General features: G+C 44.0%; 1 protein-coding gene across 1 annotated transcript; it reads left to right on the forward strand.

Annotated features, from left to right (window-relative positions):
- Positions 1 to 1,226: 1,226 nt before the first annotated feature.
- Positions 1,227 to 20,674, forward strand: LOC106568009 (hexokinase-2). Its single transcript, XM_014137989.3, has 12 exons — positions 1,227 to 1,352; positions 5,864 to 5,926; positions 6,934 to 7,044; positions 9,059 to 9,221; positions 9,521 to 9,669; positions 17,134 to 17,253; positions 17,539 to 17,634; positions 17,878 to 17,977; positions 18,580 to 18,763; positions 18,969 to 19,124; positions 19,426 to 19,659; positions 20,104 to 20,674. The coding sequence occupies exons 3-12, from the start codon at positions 6,934 to 6,936 to the stop codon at positions 20,306 to 20,308; spliced, it is 1,518 nt and encodes a 505-aa protein (XP_013993464.1). The 5' UTR covers positions 1,227 to 1,352; positions 5,864 to 5,926; the 3' UTR covers positions 20,309 to 20,674.
- Positions 20,675 to 21,765: the final 1,091 nt, after the last annotated feature.

Here is a 21,765-nt window from a genome sequence, read left to right on the forward strand (position 1 = left end):
GACGTGGCAGGGGGGGTTTGTTTCATGTGGTTTGGGCTATGTATTTAGGTAGAGGGGTGTTTGGTTTATGTGGTTCGGGGTTTGTTAGTCTATGTTCTATGTTAGTGTTTTTCTATGTTCTATCTAGTCTATTGTAGTTTATGTTTTGTTAATTGGTGTTGGGGCCTTCAGTTGGAGTCAGCTGTCTATCGTTGCCTCTGATTGAAGGTCCTATAATTAGGGGTGTGTTTGTCATGGGATTTTGTGGGAAATTGTGCTGTGTATAGTTTTGTGCCTTACCGGCCTGTTATTCATCGTTGTGTTTTGTATACATGTTTGTTTTGGGTTTTCCCTTCTATGTCTGTAATAAAGAAGATGAGTGTACATATTCCCGCTGCGTTTTGGTCCTCTCCTTATGACACCCGTGACACTTGGGTACACTGTGGCATCCACCGAGAGGCTCTTGCTGCCAAGGGAATGCCTGACTGCTTGAAAGACGTTTTGGACACTACAGTGAAAATGGTTAACATTGTTAATGCAAGGCCCCTGAACTCTTGTGTATTTTCTGCGCTATGCAATGATATGGGTAGCGACCATGTAACGCGTTTACAACATACAGAAGTGCGCTGGTTATCAAGGGGAAAAGTATTGACACGTTTTTTTTAATTGAGAGACGAGCTTAAATTTTCTTTACTGACCATAATTCTCACTTGTCTGACCGCTCGCATGATGACAAGTTTCTCATGCGAAAGACCTATCTGGATGATGTTTTTTCTCACCTGAATGATCTGAATCTAGGATTACATGTACTCTCCGCAACTATATTCAATCTGTGGGACAAAATTGAGGCTATGATTAAGAAGTAGAAGCTCTTCTCTCTCTGCATTAAGAAGGACAACGCACAGGTCTTTCCATCATTGTATGATTTTTTGGTGTGCAAATTAACTCAAGCTTACGGACAATGCCAAATGTGATATAGCGAAGCACCTGAGTGAGATGGGTGCGCAATTACACAGGTACTTTCCCGAAACAGATGACACAAACAACTTTCATGCCCTGCCTCCAGTCCACTTACCAATATCTGAACAAGAGAGCCTCTTCGAAATTTGAATTTAATCAGAAGCCACTGTCAGATTTCTGGATTGGGCTGTGCTCAGAGTATCCTGCCTTGGCAAATCGCGCTGTTAAGACACTGATGCCCTTTGCAACCACGTACCTATGTGAGTGTGGATTCTCAGCCCTCACTAGCATGAAAACTAAATACAGGCACAGACTGTGTGGGAAATGATTTAAGACTGAGACTCTCTCCAATACAATCCAACATTGCAGGGTTATGTGCATCCTTTCCAGCACACCCTTCTCATTAACCTGTGGTGAGTTATTCACAATTTTTGATGAACAAATAAGGTTTTATATGTAAGATGGCTAAATAAAGAGCCAAATTATTGATTATTATATTATTATTTGTGCCCTGGTCCTATAACAGCTCTTTGTCACTTCCCACGAGCCGGGTTCTTATGTTTAATAGATGTATTGTATAGTGTGTGTGTGTGGCAGGCTTACAATGATGGCAAAAAAACATTTGAGAGTGCGCTGACCCTGGTGCTAGAGGGGGTACGCACCTGAAGGTTGAATGTTTGAAGGGGTACGAGACTATAAAAAGTTTGGGAACCATTGCTCTAAAGGAAACAGATCTGAGATAGGCTCACATAGGATTCTGGTGGTCAATTGGTTGTGTAGTAAAACAGTGTAGCAATCTCTCCAACAGTCGCTGAGGTGACCACAAGATTGGTACCCTTTTGAGGTTTCCTCTTCCTGTGATTTGAAGCAACTGGATGCAATGTGAACTGGATGCAATGCTCTCTGAACTTTTGTGCATGTTGTTATTTTGTACGTTTCTGCCAAAGACTGGGTCTGTTGAGTGAGGCATTGTTAGTGGATGGCAGATAAATATCTGGTAATGATCTCATATTCATAATGCATATTAGAAGGACAAGATGAATATGGTACAATAACAGTCAGCTTAAAGAGCGTTATAATGCTTTATGTATATTTATATACAGTATATTATACAGTGCCTTCAGAAAGTATTTGACCACTTTACTTTTTACACATTTTGTTGTGTTACAGTCTGCATTTAAAATTGATTCAATTGAGATTTTTGTCACTGGCCTACACACAATACCCAATAATGTCCAAGTGGAATTATGTTTTTATACATTTTTACAAATGTATTAAAAATGAAAAGCTGAAATGTCTTGACTAAATAAGTACTCAACCCCTTTGTTATGGCAAGCCTAAATAAGTTCAGGAGTAAACATTAGAAATAACAAGTCACATAATAAGTTGCATGGACTCACTCTGTGTGCACTAATAGAGTTTAACATGATTTTTTAATGACTACCTCATCTCTGTACCCCACATATAATTATCTGTAAGGTCCCTCAGTTGAGCAGGGAATTTCAAACACAGATTCAACCACAAAGGCCGGGGAGGTTTACCAATGCCTCACAAAGAAGGGCACCTATTGGTAGATGGGTAAAAAAAAGAAGACATTGAATATCCCTTTGAGCGTAGTGTATTTATTAATTGCACTTTGCATGGTGTGTCAATACACCTAGTAACTACAAAGATACAGACGTCCTTTCTAACAATTGCCGGAGAGGAAAGAAACCGCTCAAATATTTCACAATGAGCCCAATGGTGACTTTAAAACAGTTACAGAGTTTACTGGCTGTGATAGGAGAAAACTGAGGATTGGTCAACATTGTAGTTACTCCACAATACTAACCTAATTCACAGAGTGAAAAGAAGGAAGCCTGTACAGAATAAAAATATTAAAAAACATGCATCCTGTTTGCAACAAGGCACTAAAGTAATACTGCAAGAAATGTGGCAGAGCAATTAACTTTTTGTCCTGAATACAAAGTGTCATGTTTGCGGTAAATCCAATACAACACATTACTGAGAACCACTCTCCATATTTTCAAGCATAGTGGTGGCTGCATCATGTTATGGGTATGCTTGTAATCGTTAAAGACTGGGGAGTTTTTCAGGATAAAAAAGAAACGGAATGAAGCTAAGCACAGGTGAAATCCTACAGAAAAACTTGGTTCAGTCTGCTTTCCACCAGACACTGACAGATTAATTCACCTTTCAGCAAAATGTGGAATAAATCAAGAAGTATGAACAGGCTACTTTCTAAAGGCAGTATATATAGTGCATTCGGAAAGTATTCAGACCCCTTGACTTTTTCCACATTTTATTACATTACAGCCTTATTCTAAAATGTATTAAATTAATGTTTTTCCTCATCAATCTACACACAATACTTCGTAATGGCAAAGTGAAAACAGGTTTTGCGAAATTTGAGCAAATTTATAAAAAGTTAAAAACAGAAATACCTTATTTACATAGGTATTCAGAATACATTTATCTCAGGTGCATCCTGTTTCATCCTTGAGAAACATCTACAACTTGATTGGAGTCCACCTATGGTAAATTCAATTGACTGGACATGATTTGGATAGGTACATAGAGTTGAAGTCGGAAGTTTACATACACTTAGGTTGGAGTCATTAAAACTAGTTTTTCAACCACTCCACAAATGTCTTGTTAACGAACTATAGTTTTGGCAAGTCGGTTAGGACATCTACTTTGTGCATGACACAAGGAATTTTTCCAACAATTGTTTACAGACAGATTATTTCACTCATTGTATCACAATTCCAGTGGGTCAGAAGTTTACATACACTAAGTTGACTGTGCCATTAAATAGCTTGGAAAATTCCAGAAAATGATGTCAAGGCTTTAGATGGTTCTGATAGGCTAATTGATGTCATTTGAGTCAATTGGAGGTGTACCTGTGGATGTATTTCAAAGCCTACCTTCAAACTCAGTGCCTCTTTGCTTGACATCATAGGAAAATCAAAAGAAATCAGGAAAAAACTATACACCACCACAGGTCTGGTTCATCATTGGGAGCAATTTCCAAACGCCTGAAGGTACCACGTTCATCTGTACAAACAATAATATGCAAGTATAAACACTATGGGACTACTCAGCCGTCATACCACTCAGGAAGGAGACGCATTCTGTCTCCTAGAAATGAATGTACTTTGGTGCGAAAAGTGCAAATCAATCCCAGAACAACAGCAAAGGACCTTGTGAATATGCTGGAGGAAACAGGTACAAAAGTATCTATATCCACAGTAAAATGAGTCCTATATCGACATAACCTGAAAGGCCGCTCAGCAAGGAAGAAGCCACTGTTCCAAAATTGCCATAAAAAAGCCAGACTAAGGTTTGCAACTGCACATGGGGACAAAGATTGTACTTTTTGGAGAAATGTTCTCTGGTCTGATGAAACAAAAATAGAACTGTTTGGCCATAATGACCATCGTTATGTTTGGAGGAAAAATGGGGAGGCTTGCAATCCGAAGAAAACCATCCCAACTGTGAAGAACGGGGTTGGCAGCATCATGTTGTGTAGATGTTTTTCAGTGGCAGGGACCTGACAGAGCTTGAGAGGATCTGCAGAGAATGGGAGAAACTCCCCAAATACAGGTGTGCCAAGACTCAAGGCTGTAATCGCTGCCAAAGTTGCTTCAACAAAATACTGAGTGAAGGGTCTGAATACTTATGTAAATGTCATATTTCAAAAAATGTTATACATACATTTGCAGTAATTTCTAAAAACCTGTTTTTGCTTTGTCATTATGGGGTATTGTGTGTAGATTGATGAGGGACATTTTTTTTTAAATTTCATTTTAAAATAAGGCTGTAATGTAACAAAATATGGAAAAAGTCAAGGAGTCTGAATACTTTCTGAATGCACTGTATATGGAGCAAATATATATGCATTATATACAGTTGAAGTCGGAAGTTTACATACACCTTAGCCAAACACATTTAAACTCAGTTTTCCACAATTCCTGACATTTAATCCCAGTAAAAATTCCCTGTCTTAGGTCAGTTAGGATCACCACTATATTTTAAGAATGTGAAATGTCAGAATAATTGTAGAGAGAATTATTTATTTCAGCTTTTATTTCTTTCATCACATTCCCAGTGGGTCAAAAGTTTACCTACACACAATTAGTATTTGGAGCCTTCCACAAGCTTCCCACAATAAGTTGGGTGAATTTTGGCCCATTCCTCTGACAGAGCTGGTGTGACTGAGTCAGGTTTGTAGGCCTCCTTGCTCGCACACGCTTTTTCCGTTCTGTCCACAAATTTTCTATAGGCTTGAGGTCAGGGCTTTGTGAATGGCCACTCCAATACCTTGACTTTGTTGTCCTTAAGCCATTTTGCCACAACTTTGGAAGTATGCTTGGGGTCAATGTCCATTTGGAAGACCCATTTGCGACCAAGCTTTAACTTCCTGACTGATGTCTTGAGATGTTTCTTCAATATATCCACATCATTTTCCTACCTCATGATGCCATCTATTTTGTGAAGTGCACCAGTCCCTCCTGCAGCAAAGAACCCCCACAATATGATGCTGGCTTTTCTAGAGAGACATATCAGTTGCATCATTTTATGGATTGTATTCATTATGCTCTCTAGCCTTTATGTCATATTTTGTGTTTATACTGTATGTGTGATACATGCACTGTGATTAATTTATGAATAAGTTCAGCTACATGAAGAAGTTAATGGAAATCGTTACCAAAATATCCTTTTGAATGAAATACAATGTGTGTAATGAATGCGTAAATCACAAAGTGCAACTATCCCCATCTCAATGAATTTACTAATTGTAGCCTACAAGATTATATACAGTAATCACGTGAGGCATTTTGTGTAATTTACATACCCGTTCTAGAGGTGGGTGTATCATCATCACCGTTCCAAGGAGAACTCATGTGCAACTGTTTTGCAGGAAGTTGATGCAAGTCTGAACATTGCTGTCAAGACACGGATTTGTCGATTTAATCCACTAAAGGTTAGTCTAATTCTTTAAACTAATTGTTGTTATTATTGGTCTTTTGTACAATTTTCTGTCGCATATCCTAAAATAGTTGAAAAGGCTACAGAAGTTAAAAGGCTACAGAAGTGAAGACTACTGATTTGACAAACAGAGCACATTATAGGGCCTTGAGATAGAGTGCACTTCTTTAGCCTTTTAAAAGTGGCATGTACTGAGAGATGAGTGTCACTCACTCTGACTGCAGTCAATGTAAGCCATACTTTCAGTCCAAGTCTATTTTGCATGTAGTTGCCTCAAGATATATTTTATTTAACTTAAATAATGTATCACATTGACGTTGCAATGTTGCTCTGGTGTCATAGGATCTGCATTTGATACCTGGCTACAAGACATCTCAAAGTTTGAGTCAACTGGAAAACTATATTAAATTTGACATCATCTTGCATCATTAATGATTAAATATTAAGAATTTGTGATATTACTGTGAACTCATTATGTATTGCCTTTATAGCCTTGTATTGTAATAAGGGTCATCTAAAGGAGACCAAAATGTGGCGTGTGAAGTGCTCATATTATTTTTAATGAAAACACTTTGCAAAATAACAAAAACGACCAACAACAGTCCCGTCAGGTACAAACAACGAAACGGAAAACAACCACCCACAAAACCCCATGAAAAACAGGCTGCCTAAGTATGGCTTCCAATCAGAGACAACGAAAAACACCTGCCTCTGATTGGAAACCATACCCGGCACCAACATAGAAAATACAACATAGAACGACAATCTAGACAACCCACCTAGAAAACAGAAAACCCAAAATACATAGACAAAAACACCCCCCTGTCAAACCCTGACCAAACTACTATGGAAAAATGACCTCATACTAAGGTCAGAACGTGACAAGTATCTATACATAATTGAATAGTCAATAAGGTACTGTACTGTAATTGCAAAAGTGACACATTGAAAATAGTTTTCTCTGCTAAGGATTACTAACATGTCCCCTATGTGTGTGTCCAGATGAGTTCCACAGATACCAATGCCGAGAGCGACGGCCCCATCCCCAAGGGGGCCAGACTGAGCCGGGACGTCGCAAACCTGGACACCATCCCCCCAGGCACCCTCAGTAAGGTACACCTGCTGCCTCCACGGGACGTCCCATTGAGACACACATAACCTCTGACCTTTCTCCTCTTATACTAGACCTGGGTTCAGATATATGTATTTGATTATTTGTTATTTAAATACTCATTTTCTGTGTATTTGAGTATTTTCTAATAATGTGGCCCGAATCAACTACTTCTATTGGAATAGAATAGTTTCTTATAAATGAAAGTATTTTCAAATACCTATTTGAGTATTTTCAAATACTTTCCATTTGTATTTCCAGACACGTTCCAATATTAAACTACGTGTTTTTTCAAATAGAAATATCTAAATGCTTACTTTCTAATGTTTTTCTAAGTAATTGAAATACCCTAAACAGTATTTGAACCCAGGTCTTATACACAGTAGAGGGGACTTATTTGAGTGTGCTCTGTCTAATGTCTCAAGGCACTTGTATTGATATCTCATAGTTTGAACATAATCACATTCCTCTTTGTCTCTCTGGTTCTAATAGCTAGTCCCCTCACAGCGTAACCCATAATAATGCCTCATCGCTTTTGTCCACATTTTGAAAAGGTGTATGGGAACACTGATTAAGTACAAGAGGATAATTTATGTGACATGTGACGTGTGTGTCTGTTCTGGTTTGGCGTCTCTCTCCTGGCTTTGTTTATGTGTTTTATCCAATCAATGGCATCTTTCTTGATGTTATGATTCCACTGTACAGTAGGTGTTTGTGAAAAATGCAATCATATTTCTTAAAGTGGTTGCAATTATAGTGCTATCAAGTCTAAACCCATCAAATAATCAAAATGAACCACATTGTCATAGTCATGGAGGAACTGAGGCTGCTGTTATCATGCAGAGACAGGAGACACTGATCTACCGGCATGATCTCTACCTCAGCCTTGCTGACCCCTGCCAGGGCATATTTCACAACAGCCTTAAACTGAGCCTGAGTGAGAGAGAAAGGGGCGGGGGGAGAGAAAGAGAGGAAGGCCCCAAACATTTAAGGAAGAGGAAAAGAGAAGCACGTAGAGGTGCAATTGTGTCTAATAATGTGTTAATGACAGACTACGTTCGACCAAACAAGCTTTCTTCCTGTGGAATGGACCGTTTCCTATTTTGCCCGTTTTTTGGTTCAGGTTACACCCCTGTTGACATTAGTCAGTGCTGAAAGTTGTCAATGACATTACAATTATAATTTTTATTTTACCAGGTTAGTGTCATTGAGATAAAATCTATTTTGCTAGAGGGCCCTGAATGAACATGGGTAAATAAAATGGCCCACCTGGATGCATTAAGATGTACATATATTGTAAATAATGTGCACTTTTTCCCAGTAATTATGTTTTATTGTTACATACACTGGATAGGTAAAGTGAAATGTGTTGTTTTACTTGGTCAGCCATAGTAGTACGGCATTCCTGGAGCAAATTGGGTTTAAGTGCCTTGCTCATGGGCACATCGACAGATTTTTTTGTTCACCTTGTCAGCTCCCAATGCTCTAACCGCTAGGCTACCTGCCGTACCTTGGTTTCTCCAGACAATATATCTGTGTCATCATAATCGGCTTTACAACATTTATTTAAGATTACAGTACAACGTTTCATGAAGGGAACATAAAAGGAGGATTATATCATCTTGTGAATCATCCAGTAAAGTTAACATGATATATTTCTTCAACTGGAGATGTAATATTACAGACAGAGAATTGCTATGTTGTGGACAGCTGATGGACATTGCCACCTTGTGGGGAAACCTGCCTTTCTTCGTGCTGGCTATATTGGTCATCTTGATTTACACACCATAATGTCACTGGTTATGGGGAGTATCTTTACCCTAGATGACATTGACAATGCTATCCTTCCCCTGAAATTGAAATATCCATTTGGGTTGGGATAAATTCCATTTCTATTTAGTCAATTCAGAAAGTAAACTGAAATTCGAATTCCTATTTTCGTTATTGAAAAGCAATTTTAGTTTAAACTTTCTGAATTTAAATGGAATTGACCCCTGATATCAATCCGTCTCATAGGTAGAAGAGTGTCTGCAGCCTTTCCGTCTCTCTGTGGAGAAGCTGCAGGACGTGTCATCTCGCCTGAGGAAGGACCTGATCAGAGGGCTGGGCAAACACACACACTGCCGGGCACCCGTCAAGATGCTGCCCACCTTTGTGAGGGCAACACCTGATGGGAGAGGTACAGTACTGTAATCTGTATTCCTTAAAGACTCTCCATAGTATGCACTAGTGATCGAGGGTATGGCCCTTTGTTGAGGCCTGTACTTTAGTAACCTAATTCATTAAACTGTAGGTATACCATTCACCAGACAGCCTCTCACCCAGACTGAGGTGCCGAGTCTGAAATGAATCTATAGACCCCAACACACTTCTTCATGTCCTCTTCCACTGTAGATATGATGGGTTATTGATCATTGATTTTGGACTGAGCAAATTGGCCAACAGTAAAAATGTTCCTTTAATTGATTGTCCCCACAGAGAAGGGGGACTTCCTGGCTCTGGACCTGGGCGGGACTAACTTCCGGGTGCTGCATGTTCGTGTGGTGGAGGAGATGCAGAAGCTCCTGAAGATGGACAGTAAGATCTGTGCCATCCCCCAGGAGATCATGCTGGGGACGGGAGAACAGGTGTGTGTGTTTGGGATTTACATGTTTGTACAGCTGATCTCATCCCACCCCTCCCATGGGGCGGTCATTCTCTAACCCCAGGTGGGAACAGTGCATGTAAATCCCTATGATGTTACAATTTCTTACTTTGTAAACATTGACTTTCAATGGTTCATTAAATCTAACTTCAACTACAAATATTGAACATTAGCTGGGAAACTGGCTGTCTGTCAGCCACAAAATCCCACTTAAACTGAGAATTTAACATGGACATACTCATGTGAGAATAAACCACTTCATATTTTACTGTACTTAATGATGATTTAAGAGTAACCTTGTTTGATAAAATGCAACAACAGAAACCAGAACTATTCTGGATTAGTGATTAACTGGAACGCTATTCAGTAAATAAGGGTTCCTGGTTGCAGGTTTTATTTCCAAATCTTGAAAGACGCATTAAGAGAAGTTGTATAATTGAGAGATTTTTGTTTTGTGTTTCAATTGTTTTTTTTATATCACTAGGAATGCAAATGTACTGTTTATGTACGTATGTACAGTACCAGTCAAGAGTTTGGACACACCTACTCATTCAAGGGTTTTTCTTTATTTTGACTATTTTCTACATTGTAGAATAATAGTGAAGACATCTAAACTATGAAATAACACATAATGAATCATGTAGTAAACAAAAAAGTGTTAAACAAATTCAAATATATTTTATATTTGAGATTCTTCAAAGTAGCCACCCTTTGCTTTGATGACAGCTTTGCACACTCTTGGAATTCTCTCAACCTCACCTGGGTTGCTTTTCCAACAGTCTTGAAGGAGTTCCCACATATGCTGAGCACTTGTTGGCCTACTGTAATAAAGTCTGTGTGAGCTGGTGTGGAGGAGTCAGGAGCAGGACAGCAGATATGAGTAAAAAACGTATTTACTCAAAATACAAACAAATACAACGCAATAATGCGAGCCCACAATAACGGACCGTATTACAAACAAACATGGGGGAACAAAGGTTTAAATAATGAACAAGTAATTGGGGAATTGAAACCAGGTGTGTTAGACAAAGACAAAACAAATGGAAAATGAAAAGTGGATCGGCGATGGCTAGAAGGCCGGTGACTTCGACCGCCGAACGCCACCCGAACAAGGAGAGGGACCGACTTCGGCGGAAGTCATGACACTACCCTCCCCTTGACGCGCGGCTCCAGCAGCGCGCTGACACCGACCTCGGGAACGACCCGGAGGACGAGGTGCAGGGCGATCCGGATGGAGATGGTGGAACTCCCGCAGCAACGAAGGGTCCAAGACGCCCTCCACCGGCACCCAGCATCTCTCCTCCGGACCGTACCACTCCCACTCCATGAGGTACTGAAGGCCCTCGCCCGCCGCCTCGAGTCCAGGATGGCTCGAACAGAATATGCCAAGGGGGCGGAGGAACTTCCCACACCTCAGACTCCTGGAGTGGACCAGCCACCACCGGCCTGAGGAGAGACACATGGAACGAGGGATTAATACGGTAATCTGGGGGAAGCTGTAACCTGTAGCATACCTCATTCAGTCTCCTCAGGACTTTGAATGGCCCCACAAACCACGGACCCAGCTTCCGGCGGAGGGGCAGATTTCGGGTCGAGAGCCATACCCGGTTCCCTGGTGTGAACACCGGGGCCTCACTGCGGTGGCGGTTGGCGCTCGCCTTCTGCCACCTCACGGCCCGTTGCAGGTGTACATGGGCGGACTCCCAGGTCTCCTCTGAGCGTTTAAACCATTTGTCCACGCAGGAGCTTCGATCTGGCTCTGATGCCAAGGTGCCAGAACTGGCTGATACCCCAGGACGCACTGGAAGGGAGAGAGGTTAGTGGAGGAGTGGCGGAGTGAGTTTTGGGCCATCTCTGCCCAGGGGATGAATGCCGCCCACTCTCCTGGCCGGTCCTGGCAATATGACCTCAGAAACCTACACACATCCTGGTTTACTCTCTCCACCTGCCCGTTACTCTCGGGGTGAAAACCTGAGGTGAGGCTGACCGAGACCCCCAGACGTTCCATGAATGCTCTCCAGACCCTGGACGTGAACTGGGGACCCCGATCAGAGACTATGTCCTCAGGCACCCCGTAGTGCCGGAAGACGTGAGTGAACAGGGCCTCCGCAGTCTGTAGGGCCGTAGGGAGACCGGGCAAAGGGAGGAGACGGCAGGACTTAGAAAACCGATCCACAACGACCAGGATCGGGGTGTTGCCCTGTGAGGGAGGAAGATTCGTCAGGAAGTCCACCGACAGGTGCGACCACGGCCGTTGTGGAACGGGTAGGGTTTGTAACTTCCCTCTGGGCAGGTGTCTGGGAGCCTTGCACTGGGCACACACCGAGCAGGAGGAAACATAAACCCTCACGTCCTTGGCCAAGGTGGACCACCAGTACTTCCCACTAAGACAACGCACTGTCCGACGGATGCCAGGATGACCAGAGGAGGGTGAGGTGTGTGCCCAATAAATCAAACTGTCGCGGACAGCAGACGGAATGTACAGACGCCCAGCTGGACACCGGAGAGGAGTGGGCTCTGTACGTAACGCCCGCTCGATGTCCGCGTCCAGCTCCCACACCACCGGTACCACTAGGCAAGAGGCCGGGAGTATGGGAGTGTGATCCATGGACCGCTCCTCTGTGTCATACATCCGGGACAGTGCATCTGCCTTAGCGTTCTGGGAAACTGGTCGGTAGGACAGGGTGAACACAAAACGGGTAAAAAACATGGCCCACCTTGCCTGGCGAGGGTTCCGTGGTCAGTCCAGATGAGAAAAGGGTGTCTCGCCCCCTCAAGCCAATGTCTCCACGCCTTCAGAGCCTTGACAACAGCCAACAGCTCCCGATCCCCCACATCATAGTTTTGCTCCGCCGGGCTGAGCTTCTTCGAAAAGAAGGCACGGGGCGGAGCTTCGGTGGCGTACCCGACCGCTGAGATAGCACGGCTCTTATCCCAGCCTCGAACGCGTCCACCTCCACTATGAACGCCAAAGTTTAAAAGTTTACATAGTTATAGATCTCATTTTTTATACAATTTCATTTTGGACACAGTATAGTAGTTCTTCCCAGTCAGCACAAAGTGACTACTACAGATACACTGTATCTGTCGGATGAGCCAGCACGGGAGCCGAGGTAAACAGAGCCTTCAGGTGACCAAAAGCCCTGTCCGCCTCAGCCGACCACTGCAGTCACACCGGTCCCCCCTTCAGCAGTGAGGTAATGTGAGCCACTACCTGACCAAAACCCCGGATAAACCTCCGGTAATAGTTGGCAAACCCTAGAAACCGCTGCACTTCCTTTTCCGTGGTGGGAGTCGGCCAATTACGCACGGCTGAAATGCGGTCACTGTCCATCTCCACCCCTGAAGTGGAAATGCGGTAGCCTAGCAAGGAGACGGACTGTTGGAAGAACAGACATTTCTCAGCCTTGACGTACAGGTCCTGCTCCAACAGTCAACCAAGCACCCTGTGCAGCAGGGACACATGCTCGGTGCGTGTAGCGGAGTATATCAGAATGTCGTCGATATACACCACTACACCCTGCCCGTGCAGGTCCCTGAAAATCTTGTCAACAAAGGCCTGGAAGACTGATGGAGCATTCATCAACCCGTACGGCATGACGAGGTACTCATAGTGCCCTGAGGTGGTACTAAATGCCGTCTTCCACTCGTCCCCATCCCGGATACACACCAGGCTGTAAGCACTCCTGAGATCCAATTTTGTGAAGAAGCGCGCCCCGTGCATTGACTCGATCGCACTGGCAATGAGAGGCAGCGGGTAGCTGTACCTCACTGTGATCTGATTGATACCCCGATAGTCAATACACGGGCGCAGACCTCCATCCTTCTTCTTCACAAAAAAGAAACTCGAGGAGGCAGGTGAAGTGGAGGGCCAAATGTATCCCTGCCCCAGGGATTCGGAGACATATGTTTCCATAGCCGCCATCTCCTCCTGTGACAGAGGATACACGTGACTCCTGGGAAATGCTGTGTCTACCAGGAGATTTATCGCACAATCCCCTCGTCGATGGGGTGGTAATTGAGTTGCCTTCTTCTTACAGAAGGCAAGAGCCAAATCGGCATATTCCGAGGGGATGCGCATGGTGGAGACCTGGTCTGGACTCTCCACCGTAGTCGCACCGATGGAAACTCCGACACACCTCCCTGAGCACTCTTGTGACCACCCCTTGAGAGCCTTCTGTTGCCACGAAATAGTGGGGTCATGACAGGCCAACCAGGGTAGGCCCAGCACCACGGGAAATGCAGGAGAATCAATAAGGAAGAGACTGATTCTCTCCTTGTGACCCTCCTGCGTAACCATGCTTATTGGAGCGGTGGCCTTCCTAATCAGCCCTGACCCTAATGGTCGACTATCTAGGGCGTGCACAGGGAAGGGCATATCTACAGGAACAAGGGGGATCCCTAAACTATGAGCAAATGAACGGTAAATAAAATTCCCAGCTGCGCCTGAATCTACGAGCGCCTTATGCTGGGAATGCAAGGAAAACTCAGGAAATTTGATAAACACATACATGTGAGCAACAGGGGGCTCTGGGTGAGCCTGGTGCCGACTCACCTGGGGTGACACGATAGTGCCCTGCCTGCTGCCTCGACTCCCTGAGGAACCCCCCCCAGCACCGACCAGCAGTGTGCCCTCTGCGGCCACAGATGGTGCAGGGATTGGCCCCTCCTCCGGTCGCCCTAAATGCAGCACCTCCTAGCTCTATGGGCGTCGGATCAGAGGTGCTGGGGGATGGAACTGACGGGCCCCGATCCGGACGTCCGCGGGTGGCCAGCAGGTTGTCCAGCCGGATGGACAGGTCCACCAGCTGGTCCAACGTGAGGGTGGTGTCTCGGCATGCCAACTCCCGATGGACGTCCTCGCGCAGACTGCACCGGTAGTGATCGATCAGGGCCCTGTCATTCCATCCTGCGCTGGCGGCCAGGGTTCTGAAGTCCAAAGCGAAATCCTGCGTGCTCCTCATCCCCTGCCTCAGGTGGAACAGACGTTCACCTGCCGCTCGACCATCAGGCGGGTGGTCGAAAACTCCCCAAAAGCGGCGGGTGAACTCTGCGTAATGGTCCAACGCCGCGTCTCCCTCACTCCATACGGCGTTGGCCCATTCCAGGGCTTTACCTGAGAGGCAGGAGACGAGGGCGGACACGCTGTCACATTCCGAAGGAGCCGGGTGGATGGTCGCCAGGTAGAGCTCCAGCTGGAGTAGGAACCCCTGGCATCCGGCAGCCGTCCCATCATACTCCCTCATACTTCATACTTCACCCGCTGGAACCGGGTGAAGGAGGGGTGGACAGTGGAGCCTGCTGTAGTGGGGCTGGGGGAGGCGTTGGAGGACCTCCTTCTCTCTCCCATCTATCCATCGTCTGCAGCACGCGATCCATGGCGGTGCCCAGACGTTGTAACATGGTTGTGTGCTGCTGGACGCACTCTTCAACCGCAAAAGGGGGGTCGTCTGCTCCTGCTGACTCCATTTCAGGTGAGTAATTCTGCAATAAAGTCTGTGTGAGCTGGTGTGGAGGAGTCAGGAGCAGGACAGCAGATATAAGTAAAAAACGTATTTACTCAAAATACAAACAAATACAACGCAATAATGCGAGCCCACAATAACGGACTGTATTACATACAAACAAACGTGGGGGAACAGAGGTTTAAATAATGAACAAGTAATTGGGGAATTGAAACCAGGTGTGTAAGACAAAGACAAAACAAATGGAAAATGAAAAGATCAGCGATGGCTAGAAGGCCGGTGACATCGACCGCCGAACGCCGCCCGAACAAGGAGAGGGACCGACTTCGGCAGAAGTCGTGACACCTTCATTCTGCAGTCCAACTCATCCCAAACCATCTCAATTGGGTTGAGGTCGAGTGATTGTGGAGGCCAGGTCATCTGATGCAGCACTCCATCACTCTCCTCCTTGGTCAAATAGCCCTTACACAGCCTGGAGGTGTGTTGGGTCATTTCCCTGTTGAAAAACAAATGATTGTCCCACTAAGCGCAAACCAGATGGGATGGCGTAACACTGCAGAATGCTGTGGTAGCCATGCTGTTTAAGTGTGCCTTGAATTCTAAATAAATCACAGACAGTGTCACCAGCAAGGCACCATCACACCTCCTCCTCCATGCTTCACGGTGGGAACCACATACTCAGAGATCATCCTTTAGCTACTCTGCGTCTCACAAAGACACGGCGGTTGCAACCAAAAATCTCACATTTGGACTCATCAGACCAAAGGACAGATTTCCATCGGTCTAATGTCCATTGCTCGTGTTTCTTGGCCGAAGCAAGTCTCTTCTTATTATTGGTGTCCTTTAGTAGTGGATTCTTTGCAGCAATTCGACCATGAAATCCCGTTTCACGCAGTCTCCTCTGAACAGTTGATGTTGAGATGTGTCTGCATTTATTTGGGCTGCAATTTCTGAGGCCGGTAACTCTAATGAACTTATCCTCTGCAGCAGAGGTAACTCTTGGTTTTCCTATCCTGGGTCAGTCCTCATTAGTGCCAGTTTCATCATAACACTTGAAAGTTCTTGAAATGTTCTGCATTGACTGACCTTAATGTCTTAAAGTATGATGGACTGTCGTTTCTCTTTGCTTATTTGAGCTGTTCTTACCATAATATGGACCTGGTCTTTAACCAAATAGGGCTATCTTCTGTATACCACCCCTACCTTGTCACAACACAACTGATTGACTTAATGCATTAAGAAGGAAAGAAATTCCACAAATTTACTTTTAACAAGGCACACCTGTTAATTGAAATGCATTCCAGGTGACTACCTCATGAAGCTTGTTGAGAGAATTCCAAAAGTGTGCAAAGCTGTCATCAAGGCAACGGGTGGCTACTTCAAAGAATCTCAAATATCAAATATAAAAACTTTTTGGGTTTCTACATGATTTCATATGTGTTATTTAATAGTTTTGATGTCTTCACTATTATTCTACAATGTAGAAAATAGCAAAAAAATTAAGAAAATCCTTGAATGAGTAGATGTGTCCAAACTTTTGACTGGTACTGTATGTATGTATTTACGTGTGTACAAACTGTATATATATAAACATGATCATTTATTTGGCTACAACAAATGCAATGTCTTATAAGCCAATCTGGGCTGGGTATCCTGAAGATGCATGACACTATAATAAAATAAATCAAATCAAATCATATTCAAGGGAATACATATGGGTGACTCATAAGAGTTGTGACTTTGCCAGGTCTCCTCAGGTTTTGACGGATGAAAGCTATGCTCAGTTTCTAGAGAAAATCTTACGTCTGACAAGCCGCCAACCTTGCTTAATTAATTAAAAGCGAACATCACTTTTTGACAGGAGGAATCACTATCCTTTACCAAGCACCCAAGATATTTGCCATCAATATTACCCTATTAAATAACACTAATGCCACTGTGAGATTTTGACTCATTTGGGATTTCTCTCTTTCTATCTCCAGTTGTTTGACCACATCGCTGCATGCCTGGCTGAGTTCCTGGAGTCTCTGGAGCTGAAGGGTCAGATTCTACCTCTAGGCTTCACCTTCTCCTTCCCCTGCGAGCAGAAAGATATCGACAAGGTCAGTCACACTGCCCCAGAGACACACATACAACAATTATCCATTCAAAAAGGAGAAATCTGCACGCTTCAACACAGCAATTAAAATATAAACTAGGGGGAGGCATCTCATTCAGTCAGGACTGATATGAGTAGGACATTTTTCAACCCGGTCCCCAGTGGAAAGACAATCGAGTAGCATCAAGAATGACATTCAAGGATAGTTATGTTGTGGTTGTCAATTCCAATTTTAATTGTGTAACCCACTGTGTGAGAATACTGTAGCTAATGGGACCTGAACTTCCAGAGCATCCTGATCCACTGGACCAAAGGTTTTAACTGTTCCGGAGTGGTAGGAGAGGACGTTGTGAGGTTACTGAGAGAAGCCATCCACAGGAGAGGGGTGAGTCTATAGGCCTTTTTGAACCATACAACTATAATCATTATTGCAAGATAGAACTATTGCTACTTCTCCCCAAAAATGTTTTACTAAATGAAAAATGTTGAATGTTATTACTACAGTATTATATAGTTAATATTGGCACACAAATGTGTAGTTTACAGAGAGGTACTTGTAACTTTTGCTTGAAGTGGTACCCTCAAACTTCCCTTCCTCTGTCTCTCTCTCTCTCTCTTACTCCCTTAGGATTATGACATTGGTTCTGTTGCCATGGTGAATGACACGGTGGGGACCATGATGAGCTGTGGATATAGGGACCAGAGCTGTGAAATTGGCATGATCATTGGTAGCTAGCACCAAACTTTACTGCAGCCACACTACTGCAACCATTGAATTAGAGAACATAACACAAATAAAAGCATAAGATGAGATGTGTCCCATTTGGCCTAGCAAGTGAAGGAGAGGGTGACTGTAGAAACCATATATAACAGTAATAGTATCATGTTATTACAACACCACATGCATGTAAGTTAGGGATGTCAAGGATAACCATGGAGAGTCATATTTGGGCTCCCAAGTGGCACAACAGTCTAAGGCACTGCATCTCAGTGATAGAGGCGTCACTACAGACCCTGTTTCGATTCCAGGCTGTATCACAACCGGACGTGATTGGGAGACCCATAGGGCGGCGCACAATTGGCCCAGCGTCATCCAGGTTACGGTTTGGCCGGGTTAGGCCGTCATTGTAAATAAGAATTTGTTCTTAACTGACTTGCCTAGTTTAATAAATGTTAAATAAAATACATATATATATCTTGAAACACATCATATAGTTTCTAGCACTTTCACACTGCAATGGCTCCCTCTGCTGGAGATGATGGCAACATGTTTTTTTTGTGCGTGCATGTGCCTATGTGTTTCTGTCTAACATTGTCTTTGCCTCCCCAGGGACGGGGACGAACGCATGTTACATGGAGGAGATCAAAAACGTGAAGAGAGTAGAGGGGGAAGACGGACGCATGTGTATCAACACAGAGTGGGGGGGATTTGGAGACGACGGATCCCTAAAGGACATCCAGACTGAGTTTGACCTGGTGGTGGATCGAGACTCACTCAACCCAGGCGTGCATGTGTATGTGTTTTTAATTAATGAGCAGTTGAAAGTACATAGCTAAAGTACATAAAATACAGCTATGACTGTAACTTCTATGCTTGGCTCTCTTGACTTTACATCCTGGCCCATTTATCGACTCTCTGTTGTATGCTTGTTGTATACTTTACTATCTGTTGTTTGTCCATGTCTGGGTGTCTGTCTGTGTGTCTGTCTCTGTATCCAGCTTTGAGAAGATGATCAGTGGGATGTACCTGGGAGAGATAGCGAGGCTGGTGTTGGTGAAGCTGGCTCAGGACAAGCTACTGTTTGGAGGAGATCTATCAGTGGCCTTGCTCACACAGGACAGCTTTGAGACCAGATTCATCTCCGAGATAGAGGCGTGAGTGACAGACACACCATGCTCTTATGTGTCATATATCTACTTACACAGATCCTAAATATAGCAGTTATTTTTAAATATGAATGTGCTACATAATACAGAAGCTTCCATTGTGTAGCATTGAGAAAAATGAGCTGTCTTTACAACTATATTATTCCATTTACCATCAATAGGCCTTCTCAGTCAGTTTAATCCTTAACAACCTATCTATTTGAAATCCATTTATGTCACTTATATCAGCTTGCATTCATACCAAAGTATATTGATGGATGACTCAACTGATGAGTGTTGCTTGTCTCAGGGAGAACACAGGACTGCAGAAGGCCCAGGAGATTCTGTCAGAGCTGGACCTGCCTGCCGGGCCTGTGGACTGTCAGATTGTGCGTCTGGTGTGCGACTCTCTCTCCACACGCTCAGCCCAGTTGTGTGCCACTGCCTTGGCAACCATTGCCAACCGTATCCGTGTCAACCGTGGACTGGACCATCTAAGCACCACAGTGGGGGTGGACGGCACAGTATACAAGAAACACCCCAAGTATGTTCACCTCAAATAGAAATTGTATGACGTTTTTCACAGGGTTATTTCAGTGAAAAGATACAAATAAATCCTGCTTTTATTTTCTTGTCACTTGTGCTGCCATAATAACTGTGTGGATTTCTTGCCTTATTTTCCTTAGTGTATTCACAAGTGGCTGAATCTCAATAATATCTCAGTCTTGCCACTATCCTCCCTTCCAAAAGTGAATTATATTCCTCTCTCATCCTTAACCCTACCTTTCCACTCTCTCTGTCTAAATGCAGGAATTTCACATGATGGAAGTATTTAATGGAATAAGCTATTTAGTGTCAAGTGAGTTTGTATTTAGTGTCAGGTGAGATTGAACTCTCAGGACCTATGTCAGTGTCAGGTGTCCAGGTAACCATACATTGATTTGACTATCCCCCTGTCTCTCTCAACACGGTCCCTGCTCCCCCCCAGCTTCAGTGAGAAGCTCCAGGAGACCGTACGCATCCTGGCCCCCAAGTGTGATATCACTTTCCTCGTCTCCGACGACGGCAGCGGGAAAGGAGCTGCCATGGTAACGGCAGTGGCACAGAGGCTGGCCATGCAGTCCCGGATACTAGAGGACATCGATGGAGAGGAGGAAGAGGAGGAGCACGAAGAGGAGGATGATGAAAATTAAGCCGTGTATTCGACTAGACAACTTGAAATGCAGTACCATGAAAATGTCCCCCTCAAATGCTTTTGTCATAGACAAAGATTGGAAGGTAGGGGAGACCAGGGAACAAAATAGGAAATAGTGTACTTTTAGTCTTTAGCTTATTTGTGAAAATATTATTTGAGTTAGATTTATAATATTTTTATGCAAACAACATATAGTGCATTTGTAAAAGTATTCAAACGCCTTAACATTTTCCATATTTTGTTGTGTTACAGCTTCATTCTAAAAATGATTACATACCCCATAAGGACAAAGCCAAAACTGTTTTTTTTTTATTTAGCAAATGTATTCAAACAAAAAAACAGAAATATAACTTTTACATAAGTATTCAGACCCTTTACTCAGTACTTTGTTGAAGCAACCTTGGCAGCAATTACAGCCAGGAGTCTTCTTGGGTATGATGCTACAAGCTTAGCACAGCTCTATTTGGAGAGTTTCTCCCATTCTTCGCTGCAGATCCTCTCAAGCTCTGTCAGGTTGGATGGGGAGCGTCGCTGCATAGCTATTTTCAGGTCTCTCCAGAGATGTTCAATCGGGCTCAAGTCCGGGCTCTTGCTGGGCCACTGAAGGACATTTAGAGACGTGCATTGTCTTGGCTGTGTGCTTAGGGTTGTTGTCCTGTTGGAAGGTGAACCTTCGCCCCAGTCTGAGGTCTTGAGCGCTCTGGAGCAGGTTTTCATCAAGGATCACTCTGTACTTTGCTCCGTTTATGTTTCCCTCGATCCTGACTAGTCTCCCAGGCCCTGCCACAGCATGATGCTGCCACCATCATGCTTCACCGTAAGGATGGTATTGGCCAGGTGATAAGCGGTGCCTTGTTTCCTCCAGACGAGACGCTTGGATTTCAGGCCAAAGAGTTCAATCTTGGTTTCATCAGACCAGGGAATCTTGTTTCCCATGGTCTAAGAGTACTTTTGGCAATCTCCAAGCGGGCTGTCATGTGCCTTTTACTAAGGAGTCGCTTTCGTCTGGCCACTCAACCATAAAGGCCTGATTGGTGGAGTGCTACAGAGATGGTTGTCCTTCTGGAAGGTTCTCCCTTCTCCACAGAGGAACTCTGGAGCTCTGTCAGAGTGACCATCGGGTTTTTGGCCACCTCTCTGACCAAGGCCCTTCTCCCCTGATTGCTCAGTTTGGGCGGGTGGCCAGCTCTAGCAAGTCTTGATGGATCCAAATTTCATCCATTTAAGAATGATGGAGGCCACTGTGTTCTTGGGGACTTTCAATGTTGCAGAAATTGTTTGGTACCCTTCCCCAGATCGGTGCCTCAACACAATCCTGTCTCAGAGCTCTATGGACAATTCCTTTGACCTCATGGCTTGCTTTTTGCTCTGACATGCACTGTCAACTGTGGGACCTTATATACACTGCGTGCACAATTATTAGGCAAATTGTATTCCTCTGGATTAATTTTATTG

The sequence above is a fragment of the Salmo salar genome, chromosome 13 (genome assembly GCF_965601325.2).
Source record: "Salmo salar chromosome 13, fSalSal1, whole genome shotgun sequence".
Taxonomy (NCBI): domain Eukaryota; kingdom Metazoa; phylum Chordata; class Actinopteri; order Salmoniformes; family Salmonidae; genus Salmo; species Salmo salar.

Excerpts from the sequence above, each read along its gene's own strand:
- LOC106568009 (XM_014137989.3), top strand. The coding sequence starts at position 6,934 with ATGAGTTCCACAGATACCAATGCCGAGAGCGACGGCCCCATCCCCAAG. Across the intron at positions 17,254-17,538 it reads AGCAGAAAGATATCGACAAG|AGCATCCTGATCCACTGGAC; the intron begins GTCAGTCACACT and ends CTGAACTTCCAG. Across the intron at positions 17,978-18,579 it reads TGAAATTGGCATGATCATTG|GGACGGGGACGAACGCATGT; the intron begins GTAGCTAGCACC and ends TTGCCTCCCCAG.